Source organism: Trichoderma breve, chromosome 2, assembly GCF_028502605.1.
Source record: "Trichoderma breve strain T069 chromosome 2, whole genome shotgun sequence".
NCBI lineage: Eukaryota > Fungi > Ascomycota > Sordariomycetes > Hypocreales > Hypocreaceae > Trichoderma > Trichoderma breve.
Genome location: NC_079233.1, coordinates 4,386,343 through 4,398,896, shown reverse-complemented (window position 1 = coordinate 4,398,896; position 12,554 = coordinate 4,386,343). Strand labels below are relative to the sequence as shown.

General features: G+C 48.0%; 2 protein-coding genes across 2 annotated transcripts; both read right to left on the bottom strand.

Annotated features, from left to right (window-relative positions):
• Positions 1 to 2,615: 2,615 nt before the first annotated feature.
• Positions 2,616 to 3,728, bottom strand: T069G_03558 (uncharacterized protein; the record flags this gene model as incomplete). The annotated part of the gene is made up of 2 exons (XM_056170768.1): positions 2,616 to 3,129; positions 3,184 to 3,728. 2 exons carry the CDS (start codon positions 3,726 to 3,728, stop codon positions 2,616 to 2,618), a joined length of 1,059 nt encoding a protein of 352 aa, XP_056031660.1.
• A 2,222-nt stretch (positions 3,729 to 5,950) lies between these two features.
• Positions 5,951 to 6,337, bottom strand: T069G_03557 (uncharacterized protein; the record flags this gene model as incomplete). Its single annotated transcript, XM_056170767.1, has 3 exons — positions 5,951 to 6,104; positions 6,159 to 6,251; positions 6,333 to 6,337. 3 exons carry the CDS (start codon positions 6,335 to 6,337, stop codon positions 5,951 to 5,953), a joined length of 252 nt encoding a protein of 83 aa, XP_056031659.1.
• Between the last annotated feature and the right edge of the window lie 6,217 nt (positions 6,338 to 12,554).

Here is a 12,554-nt window from a genome sequence, read left to right as displayed (position 1 = left end):
GGAGAGGCGTTTCGCGGATTTAAGGGGCAAAAAATCTAAGACCAAGTGACACAGAACATGAGCCATTGGGGCTTTTCGACCATCGCCCCCTGTTGTGTATCATGTCTGCCCATGAGAGAATGTAGAGGACTTGCTACATTAACCGAGTCAGGGTGATTTTGTTGATTTTGATATTAACCGGGCAATGATTGGGCGGCGACCCGAAAAGAATGTAATAGGAGAGTCTGTATCTGGAGCCAGTACACGTCTCTGTTGATGCAATGCACTGATTTTGCCCAACTCCGGATGTAAAGGATCCGACTTATGTTCGGCGAGATGGATTTGGCAAGCCTGTCCAGTTTTAATTTCCACACCAACGGGGAGTATGAAGTACGTTCGTCTACTTCGGGGTAAAACAGTGACCCGATAAAACTATTTATGACAATTGACTTGAATTTGTGTCATGAACAGTATATTGGCATGTAAGAGTTGTTGCCACACGGTGTTACTGTATATACACACATGATTATATTCATACTGCCTATATCTATTAGATACTGTGTATATGTATCTGATGAATTACTAAGGTACTAGATGGCATCGGGTATATAATGGTGCCCGAGAGACCGGTTCGTAGATAAACCGTTGGCTCGACTGCGTAAGATTTTGCAATAAACGTATTGCTCATCAGCAAGATAGTCATGTTCTATTACGCTACTCAAACAATGTCTGCCCATTACACCCTACCTTATCATGACAACAAGGCCAGTATTACTCTGCTTCTCGTGGAACAATTACTTGACAGCTAGTACTGTGGCAAGATTTGTTATGCCGAAATCTTCCTCCCAGTGCCCCTTTTCGAGAATCCAGACGGAGGCCCCCCCAACTAGTCCGCAGGTAGAATGTACATATACTTGTATACAAGTGATGTACGTCTTTTAAAGGTTGTTTACTATTGCGGTAGTCCCCTATAACCAACTCGTGCAAGAGGATTAATTGACAAGGAACTGGCTCCGTGACTGCAACGCAAAACACGTGGAATTGCCACTGCACAGACACACACCCGATGAGCACCAAGCTTCAGGATCTGGAAATATCCAGGTACTAGGGAATCCCGAACGTGGCATTGCGGCAGTTGCCGCTTTGCCGCTCAAGGCTCGGCCTATTCGCATATGCAGCTGGAACACACATATACGAGCGAGGCTATGCACAACCTGGAAGTCTAAGTAAGTCGGGTAGCCGTACAGCTGGGTTTGGCACTATAACGTACGAGCATTCTACAATACGAAATCAATAGCTTACTTTCCTCTTTTGTCTTCCCCACGAAGCACAAGCGTGGCCTTGTCCTTGTCATCATGCTTCGAGACAAGCTGAAAGTGATAAGCATCAGCCCAGCTGCTTACTGCATATGGGTCTAGCTGCAACGGTGCTGCAAGAACCGCCAGCCTTATTGCTTGGCAAGGTCAGAGTCAGACGAGCATTTCGATCATTCGATGATTCCAAAATGATTCCCTTCCACCCTTGCCCTTGTCTGAGTACATGTCAGATGTAAGAAGCAAATCGGGCTCAATTATTAGATGAAATGGCGGAACAAACATTTTTCCCCCGCAAAACGGTGCCAAGGCGGATCATCCACGGATCTGGCGAGGGCAACGTGTCGATGACGTAGCCGCGTCCCTGATCATCAGGGAAATGAAAGCCAAGCTCGTCAGATGCCAGCTCTTGGCTTTTTCTCTTTCTTTCCTCTTAGCATTTCAAACGCTATTAGTCTCAGCTCACCGAAAGTTACATCTCAGGTACTATCGCATATTGAGCTACCCATTTTCTCTTTGCCTACTCTTTTTTACTTGCTTGGTTGCTTGTACTACTATTTCGTTCCATTTCACTGCCAGCCACCATGTCTACTACTAGCGATCGTGTTGAATTGGCGGAGCCTGAACGCGTGTACGATGCGCAGCCAAAGTCACATCAAGCCATGGGCAAGTCTCTCTGATCCCCGATATTATGATGCGAAATGCCAGAGAAGGCGTTGTTAACCTTGCGCAAATAGATGCTCAGCAGCCGCATCCCGAGACGACAGACGACGTCAACATGCGCGGAGGCGACGACGGCGATTGCTGTCCCGGCCGCTTTTGCTTCATCATCCCCTGTCCGATTCCCATCGACTGCTGCATCTTCCCATGCCCGTGCTAAACGGAGTTTGTCCTATACTACGATGAAGAGGAGGGATCGTATTTTATACCCGCCAGCAGGCTTATCGCAGCCGTTAGAGGGCTGATGCTGTGTAATCTTGTGGAACAGCTACACTGCATGCACAGGAGAATGATTTCGAATTGATTAAGCCTTATGGACACGGAGATCATATTATAGCGAAATGATTTGCGCAATGTTTTAGTTGAAGAGATTCAGAGCTGCTCGGCTTATGTGCCGGCGGCGTTAGATGGATATAATAATACAACAGACAAATTGCTATGACCACATACTTTTGCATCAAACAAAAAAGCTTCTCAGTCTATACTTGGAACGGCCATGCTTCTTACTAAGGAAATGAATTCACAAAACGATAGGCAACGTGGGTAGACTGTCTCTTCACTTGAGTGACTCCTCCATATAGATATGCATTGAATTCCACAGAGTTACGAATCACAACTAACCAGCTTCCAGCCCTCTTCGGTCGTGAAATCGGTCAAGGTTAAGAAGCTCATCGTTTTATCGATGGGTCCGTCCATGGCAAAGTCGCATTTGTAAGAGGTCACGTTGGGAAAGTGACGATTCTTGAAGCATCTGGATGTTGCAGGGGTACAGTTCGTCTTGACTGCAAATGTTGTGGCTACGTAGTCAATGTCCGTCTGGAAACGATACGCCGGAGAGGCAACATAGGCGTATCGATGTCCGCCCTCATCGTGGTTCTGAACCATTACCCTGTCAGAGATGTTGGAGAAGATCTCTTGGGTGATGTGGTTTCTGTCGTTTTTCATTAATTCGTCTTTCAGAAAAGTATTGCATATATTGGGCTTCTCCTCTCCAATCTTGAAGCAGGCTGAAGGTATGCCGAAGGTAGCATTTTTGGGCGATGTTGTGTGAAACTCGGTCATGGGAACTGTCTCCGTCGTGACGTGAAGCCACGTATCCGTCGCAAAGATGAACGTGCTTTATTGGTTTAGTTTATACAAGCTAACTTGACATTTGGGAGTCTAGAGTTACCTCTGTATCGTGCCCAAAACAAGTGTGCACATCATGATGTTCAGGGCAGATGACATGGGTGCCCTCCTTCCCTTTGCAGAGATGTAGTTCATGCATTGCCAGACCGAACTGAGCGAAGAATTGGACATGACACGGAGTATCAGAGCAATCTGATACGGAGTGGGCAGTTTTCGCCCTTCCTTGCCGTCGCTGGCTCGCATCATCAGTCTGGACGCGGGATAGGACGCAATCGTCAGGATAAACGGGAGCGAGAGCGGCGCCACTGTGCTTGACCACGAACCCACGGTAGTAAATACAGTGGCACTGAGACTGATAAAGACGATGCCTTTTTTCTGCGGATTTTCGTCTGGGAGTCTCGGATCGTTGCGGCCATGCGGTATAACCCGATACCAGAACAATAGACCAAGGAGTAAGCCGGAGAAGGCGAGAAGAGGCAGTACCGACACCGCGAATGCAAGTGCAATGTCTTTTATGAAGACATGATTTCGTGTAGCTGGTGGAGCATTCGGCCCAAGGCCAGAATATTTAGCACCAGTCTTGAGCATTGTTATCATCCAACGGGAGCTATGGGTGAGGTTATTAAGCTGAGATTGATGTCCAGTATTGAGGTTTCGGCAACTAGAAATATCCAAGGCAGCTGGAAAAAGCATGGTTGATTCAACAAAACAAGTGGAAATTGAGGCATTGAGCGGAGGAATACTCCTTTGATACTTATATGTCGTTGAGAGACATTCTGCATCAGGGGCTAAACAACCATCTCCTTTACCTCATCCTTTGACCAAAACGCCGACGCGATGGAGTTCGTGTAACAAATATACGCTAGGCTAGACAACTCTAAAGGATTATTGGGTTCACAAAGAAGAGCGTCTGGCCTAATATCGGTGTTCTTATAGCCTCCTACAGCCTCCCATACCCTTGCAGATCTGCCTAGAGGGATTAAGACAGGAGATGTCATGTATCTATTTGTAAAGTGGCGAAGACGCACTTGTATAACTCTGATGACATGCCTTGCCCCAATTACAACAGTTGTCTCTCAGACAATAGCCGTGGGGGCAAGAGGGGAGCCTTTGGAGCCTTGCCTGAGATGTTCGTGTCACGAACTAAGTAGCCTTGATATTGAACTTTTCCAGCATCCAAACAGGTTATAAGGAATGAAAGGTATTGTTGCTACATGTACGTGTCTACGCAATGCGATCAGATAGTAGGCGTGGATATTAGGCTGGGGCGAAGGGGAGACATCTATATAAGCAATACCTAACAGGATATACTTGCTACTCATATGCCGCACGATACAAATCTCTTGCCCGCCCGTTCATTAAACGTCTCAGTCCAGCGAGTCTGGCCGGTACAGGGTCTCCGTGCTTAATTGGAACAGAATTATAGTGTTGATACGGGTGTCCAGCGTATACCGTATCCTCCTCTAGAGAATCACGTATTTGACACTGGTAAAACAGGTGCGGAATCTTGGTGGGAGCGTCCACTGCATCAACAAATTCCCAAGCGCGAATACTAGAGAGATAAGATATAACATGTAAGTGATGTTTCAGGATAATATGCAGGATAAAAGTTCCAGTCACTTACCCAGTAACGCTATCGAGGGAGACTAAGTCCATGATGTCGGTCTTCAGCAGCCATGTAGGATCAATAGCCCAAACGTAGACTATAACAAGCCAGTCTCCAAACAAGGTTTTATTAAAATCCTTGCTATATTGAGAGAAGACCATTCGTCCCCCGCAGTTTATCTCAGGAGGCGCATTGTTATCTTTTGTGCGATAATCTATATAGCCCACATGTCTCTGATGATTCAGCCATGAAAAAATACTCGTAGGCTGTTGGCTGTTTCCCTCAGCTAGTTGCCTGGGTAGGTCCATGAGGTATGACCGCACAAGCATGCGCCATGGTGCTTGTCTATTGTCGTATCCTCGGGGAGTGAAGTCGGATGATATCAGCCATCGGAATGACCGTACTTTAAGTGGCTTAAGAGGACCACCAGTCTTAAGAACAAACCATGCATCGAACAAGGCAGCAGGTATCCGTCGCCAACACTGCTTCTTCAGCCTCTCAATTATGACCTTGTTATGGTCTTCGTCTTCATGAGTCTTTTGCAGCCACAATGGAGATGATTCATCTCCTAGTGGCAGACAAGCGTACTCGGGTAGCGAAGGACAATGGCAGGGGATATAGTGCCTGCAGCGAGGTTTGTCTGCACCCGTAGTTGATGGCTCTGCATCCGTGGTCGGTGGTTCTGTATTCGCGGTCCATGATCTTGTATTCGTGGTTGATGATTCTGCAGTTGTGATCCATAATTTTGCAGTAGAAGAAATTGATACGGCAGTCATGGTTGATGATACCAAGTGTCTTGTCTATTAAATAGCAGCTTTAACAAAATGAAACTTTGTAAAATGCGTTGTACGTTTGGTTTATATAGGCATCTACCTAGGGAAATCGGCCCGACGCAAAAGTAAATAGCTTCTTGTGGAAATGGTTGGCTTGATGTTTTCGGTGTATCTCACTATGACGATGCATGTATGAAGGGAATAGCGCATGGTTATAGTAATAGAAAATATATTGAGTCAATCACTCAATCATGGTAATAAGAAATAACTATTTCGACTGAAAAAAAATCACGTGTCATCACGAAAATAGCCTCGACGGCCATGACCCACAGAGTCCCCCTATATATTATGCCAACCCTGTAATTGTTAAATTAGTAAAAATAGCTAGGTACTAAAGCATATCATAGGAAAGACACTTACACAAAAGAAACCTATTCTTTGGTGGCGGGGGCGGTGATGGCGGCAAAGGCCGCGGTGGTGGCGGCGGTGATGGGAGTGGTGATGGTGGTGGTGATGGCGTTGGTGATGGTGGTGGTGATGGAGCGGCGGCGGCGGCGAGAAGAAGGGGGAGCACCTCTCTCAAGACTAGCATATTGTTAGTTAAACAAATCTGTTCACGTCGATCAATTCAAGACTCACTCAGAGGGGGTGGTGGTGGCGGCGGCGGGAGGGTTGTGGAGGCTGGAGATGCGGCCTCTCCCCCGAAGGTCTCTCATTGTAATTCGTTCGCCTCTATATAAATACGAGTTAGCAACAGTGTACTTGGACAATTAGTTGAATGCTTGAGTTATAGGATGGCGAGGAGCAACATACGCCATTGTTGTTATTGTTGTTGTTGGTGTTGTTGTTGCTGGTGGTGGTGGTGCAGAGGCAGAGGCAGAAAAGAAGAAACAAACAAACAAAAGACTTGGAGAAACTAAGTAAGATTGCTGGGAGTTGAATGGATTTTACATAATTCCAAGGCTGAGTGAGTATGACTTTCCATTATTATCCTATTGTCGCTTTCTGTCTGGTTCAAGGTCATATGCCAGTAGTCCTCATTTCAGGAGGCAGGATGTAGACGACCTCAACGTGGCTCCTGGCCCCAAGGCTATGGGTAAGGTAAACTATCCTGTCTATGGTAAACTTTGGCGACGTTGCTGCCTTCCTTGACCCTATTTTACTCCGCAATGGACGCTTCTGTTGTCGCGTTCTACTCTACTTATCAAAGTCCGCATTAGCTTTTAGATAAATGTTCTCTAATTTTCGAAACAAATACGACAGCCACTTATTAAGAACATATACTAAAGAAGAGCCTTTTGTATTATCTATTAGCTAAGAGAAGACGCGATTCCCTGCTTTAAATCGAGAATGCCCGGGTTGTCTATCTATTAACTCCTATAATTAATACCCAGAATAAAGGAGGTACTTGCCTACCCGAAACCTAAGATCGGTATTATCGAGCTCCCAAGAGTATACCAGCTGCGGGACTACTCTGATTGTTAAGGTAGGGTGCTGGCTAGCATTTCCCATGTATATCCATTCTAAGTCAGCCGTTGTAGCTAATTGAAAGTAATTCCCATTAACTGGTTGGTAAGAATCCATCGGATATATGTTCTATGATGGTGACTCCAAAGCGGTTGTTAATTATACATGGGCGTTAGCCTTCACTCCATCACCTTATTTAGAAGCCAGTGATATATATCGTCGTTGATGGCTTCAATCGATGAAACCAAAACATCATCAATGAAAGTTGAGATGGTAGTATATACCGTTGACATGGTCTATGAGAATTGTCGCTCAACAATGAGCAATTGCTTTCCCATTTTGGCTCATCAGACATATTACTTCCAACTTGAAATATCTTCCATCACAATTGCATATACAAGTCTAATCTTCTTAGAAGCGACAATAATACTTTCTCTCTCTCTTCGATAATCTCATCTCCAAGTGCTGCTCAACCCCAAAAATTCATCACATCTCACACGCCACAGCTACAGCTGTCAAAAGTTAATTCTTCTTGATCGAACCATAATAACTCAGCTGATCCGTATGCATAGCTAGCTTGCCTCGCTGGCAAAAACTAAAGCACAAGACAGATGACAGCTGTCGACTCTAAATTAGGCGATATCATGTCAACTGTCAGATATCCTAATGCGAGCCTCACTGTTCAGGCACAGCCAGAATCTACTTCGCCCTACTTTTGAGTGCGCTACCTCGGATATCAAATCATAGAACTGGCCAATTACGTCTTTTAGCGGTATCTTAAAAGCAAAATTGAGTCCTAAACGATGACAATGCTAAAAGAATGTCATTTGCGAATCACGAGTTGCAAATCACACTGTAGTCTCATACGCGTAGTCACAACACTCATTTGGCAGTCTCACTCATCCTGGGACACACCCCTTGACGTACTTCCATCACAAGTATTAATGCTTGCATAAGACAAACTGTCACAACACCTCTTGATAGCACGTGAAATTGTCTCGTAAAAACCAAAAAAAGGGGGGGTTCACGCAAATGATTGCCCCTCATTGAAAGAGAGCCAGGTCTCAAACCTGATTGAGGAATCGCGAAGCGAAAAGAGGCTTACATAGTGAAGAAGGTTTCGGACAAATAGATCGAATGGAATCCTGGTGCAGGGAGATTTCTCAAGCAACACGCTCAGGCGTGTGTCACTCATTGGCTCGATGAGAGGCCCGTTACTGGGCCAAGACGGATTAAAGTTTCCGTGCTGCCTGCATTTACTAGATCTGGACGGGCGCATGCACCCACTCTCGAAATCTGTTGCCGTCACATGCAAAAGAATTGCCTCTTTACGGTAACCATGGCTTGCATGGATCTTCCAATAAGGGCCAGGGATCCATGGTAAGCCCATCATGGCGCTTGCCCATGACAAAGCCGAGTAAACGTCAAATCAGGATCAGTCAGGATTCAGACTGTCTCTAGAGCCCACAAACTAGGCGGCCCGTTTAGAATCGGCACTAGGGCCGTGAAAGAGTCCGGGAATATAGTTGATGTGGTCTTCGGCGTACCGGCGTAGTGCAACGTCTGTCCTGGCTTGGGCTTGTTATGAAGTATCACGAGAATTGCTTATATAAGTCAAGGTATCCGGGTGCCACTAGAACAAAGCTACATAGTAGAAGATGCCTTGCCACAGAGAGGAAAGCAATGAGAGTCAAGATTCGGATTCCAAATCCGGAGCAAGTGAAAGCCGGAGCAAAACCGGGAAGGCTCTGGTGAAAAAGAGCCGCAAAAGAATACAGCAAACGTCATAATTACCTATCCCAAGGCGTCTGTGACCTTTGCTGATTGGAAGACGATATGATGGCGCATCATCTGGTGCATGGTGATACCCCTTGACGATACCGCCAAGAACTTCTCAGGAGGCAAGGAAACGCACAAATAGAGGAGGGGGGAGGCGTGTGAATGGTGTCGTTGGGCGGATGACCACAAAACTAGCCGGGACAGGTGGACAGGGTTGGCCATCACAGCCGGCATCTCAGTGGGGTGAGTGGGCAGGGATCATGAGATTCAGTAATGGAGTGCTTGGTCTGAAAGTGGCAGATCTTGCAGGATTAGAGGCATAGATGTGAAGCAGACACCAAACTAACAGGGATGTCGCAACGGTCTGAGCCTCCGAGGGCTTGCGCCAGCTGCGGCTCCAGTGAACAAAGCAACAAGACGAAGGGGGCGTGCGAGTAGACAGTAGAAGACCCGACTAGGCCGTCTATCAATGCCACATCGTAAATGGTTTCCCGAACTCTGGTCCATCGTATTACTCCAGAACACCCGAGATGTGGTTAAGATACGAAGGCCAGCGTCAGACGTTTCTCAAAGTTGGCTTTCGCCATAAGACAATTTACGGGAATGAGAGGTGGCAGATGCGGAGAGGGCCGCCTGGGACGGCCCACACCTAGACCAGAAACAACTGGGAGAGCCAAAGCAAATAGAGAGAAAGCGTGAAGCCAGCCCGCAAAGTGTCCGCAACTGTATGGAGCGCACTTCGGATGCTAATGGGTTAGCAACTCACTACTGAAAGGGGGAGACAGTAGTAAAAGCCAAAGGGCTAAGTGACAAGACGTAAAAAAAAGCATCAGGGGGTGATATCAACTCATGTTTCTAGAACCGATGATTCGCATCTGGTAAGCACAGTTTGCGCCGTGTAGCTGCATGTAACTGCGTGTAGCTGTGCGTAGGTGATGCCGAGGGGAGGTCGGTAGTATGGAGTATTGCAACGTCGATGCGGGACGCATGACCCTCGTACAGAGCTTCTGAGTGCGTCCCCACCATGCATGCATCTTCACACATGCTTGCGTTAGCGCTTGAGATGTGCATAAGGATGCATAATAGGGCGGGCAAAAGGTGTGAGCAGATGCGGCATGCCGGTGCACTTGCAGGCAAGGCGTGAAGCTCGTCCTGTGGTTGGCTGGGATTCGGAAGAACAAGCCATGCATGTGTCCGTCTCCCACGACAGCCACATGAACATTTGGGAATTCACATCCTTCGCCAATAGCACGGCGGCGCATTTCGTATCGAAGGCTATCGGCCAAGGTAGCGTGGTTTGAGCGGCAGATATCATTCGCGGCTGATGGGCTCAAAAGTCAAATGCGGGAGGTGGTGATGGCATCTATCATCAGACTAGCCGACGACTAGTACCTCGGCGGACTGAGGCTGACCGGCCGGTGTGGGCAGGTGTCTGGACATGGGCTTAAGCCATATCGCTAGTCAGAATCCAAGCACTCGGCTGCCCCTGCACATGGCCTCTTGGTGGCGTCGTTTGTCGTTGATAGCCTCTCACGTCCAACGCCCAAGCAGAGGCAACGAACAGCCTCCCGTTCTTGATGCTGGAAAGGGAAAAGCGTCGACAGGTACAGGCAGCTTCGTGGATGTTGCACAAGCCCCTATCGACCGAGAGGTGCGACGTTCTTTTTTTGGTGGGAGAGTATCTGATGTGTGTTTTGTCGCCTTTTAGTCAGCGGTTATTAGCATCTATGAAGAAGGGATTAGAAGGCAGATAGCTGCAAGTGGGAAGCGAATCGGAATGAAGGCGAAACATGAAAAAGCAAGGATCGGCAGGTATCGAGACAAGACATGGCGGATAGCATGTAGCCCATGTCGCCTCGAAGAAGAGATAGATAGCTGTCTAACCAAATCAATGTAGAGGCACCGCACATCGCCTCGGAGTTGGGAGTTGGCACACAACCCCATTCGCTAGCCCGGGCATGAGGGCAAAACCAGCGCTCCGTTTGCCCTGAGACATGCCGACGGCCATGGAGGCAAGGAGGGCTGGTCTGAGCCATAAGTGGACGATGGATGCAGACGATGGATGCAAGTCATGGGCCGAAGCGTCGTGGAAAAATCAAGAAGTTTGCACAGCTGAGACCGGACCAGGCAAAGGAACAATGGCGGGAGCTGGGGGGAATTGACGAGTCGTTTCGAGCGGTCCGGCCGGGCGTGCGATTATTGGCGTCTTCTCCTCTTTGTGGCGCCATCGAGGTGTTTTGTGTTTGTGATAGCACGGAGGCATTTTGTCGCTCGCATCGCGTCTCGTCTCGTCTGGAGGTTGATGCAGGCGAGGCCGAATGGGGGAGCGTCGGAATAATTCTGGCGCCAGATAAGAGATACCACAACCTCATGTGCTACTACTCCGTACTCTCGGTTGAGGTACTGCGCGTCTCTACATGTGCATACGAGTATACTTTACATACATACGGCTTGCATATCAACTTTCTACCGCAAGGCGAGATGGAAATACTACCAACTGCTTGCTCTCGTCATTGTCTCAGCCTCAATATGGATTACTACTACTACTTGCAATCTGCATCTCGGCTCGATAGCATCCCGGGCGGTGATGACGAGTGCATGCCTTCTATTCCTGGCACCTGATGAAGCCCGAACTAATGGCTCTGAATCCCGGCTCTATGCTTTTGTGGCGTCCTGCAGGGATTGCCAGGGAGATGGGCGATTTCCCCGGATTCACGCATTCAGTGTACTGACCTCGTTCTTTTGCTGGATATACCGGTAGTAGGTACCACCTTGCCGAGACGCCTACTGGCTCCCTAGCCATGTCCAGGCAAATCGACTGGGATCAGCTCGCTGGCGCTGTCTCGCGCGCGCACTCTATCCGTCTGTGCTTTTCCCTGCGACGGCCGTGTTTCCTCACTGAGAGTCGGCGGTCGGTTTGACAAGCCCAGGTTGTGCTAGCGCGCGGGAGGTTGCTCAAGCTGGTGAGGGCAGAGAGCAGAGTACACGATCCATGCTTCTGGTACAAGTCAGGTATCGGCGTAGCTGCAGGCCGGAAGCACTGGACAAGCTACAGGTAAGCACAGAGGCTCCATAGAAGCTGTCGACATGAAAAGCACTCGACGGCCGTGGAATCATATGTGCTTACTGCCTGTATGTGCTGTAGGTAGCTGGAGACGCTGGAGACGGCTGCAATACTACCGACAAGTTACCGAATCAAGATGTACTATCATATGCGGTGTAACAGTAGCGGCTGGGGCCCGTCTTTGACAATCTTTGATCTATTTTAAACGCCTCGATGTGGGACAAGATTGCGTGGGCAGGCGATGATGGCTTCGCAAACGCGGCTCAGCCAAGACATTTCGACGGCCCTGGATGACAAACTCATGCGTAACACGAGGCAAACCCATTCGACTAGCGTTGCGAACATTCCGGTAAAGAGGCCAAAATGTGTCTACAGAGTACGAAGTACGAATTCCGAGTACCATGCAAGTCGTAGCGGTACTACCGTTCGTGTGGATATATCGCGGCTTTGATGGTGTGGGCGTGAACCTCTGATGTTGTCTTGTTACATATGTATTCTGCCGAGCACATCTGATAAAGAGGCCAGGATCATGGTGTGGTTATTATTGCCCTTTTTTATATATTTTATTTACCGGCCGTGGAGACGCCCAAATGCCATGCAAATCGCTACGGGGCAAGATCATCGACAAGATGGCCCCGTGCTCATAGCTGCCATGAATGATCTGCAGCAGGGTGGCTACAGATGCAGGCATCATTTCGGATGCATACAGATGGGCACATACTGTA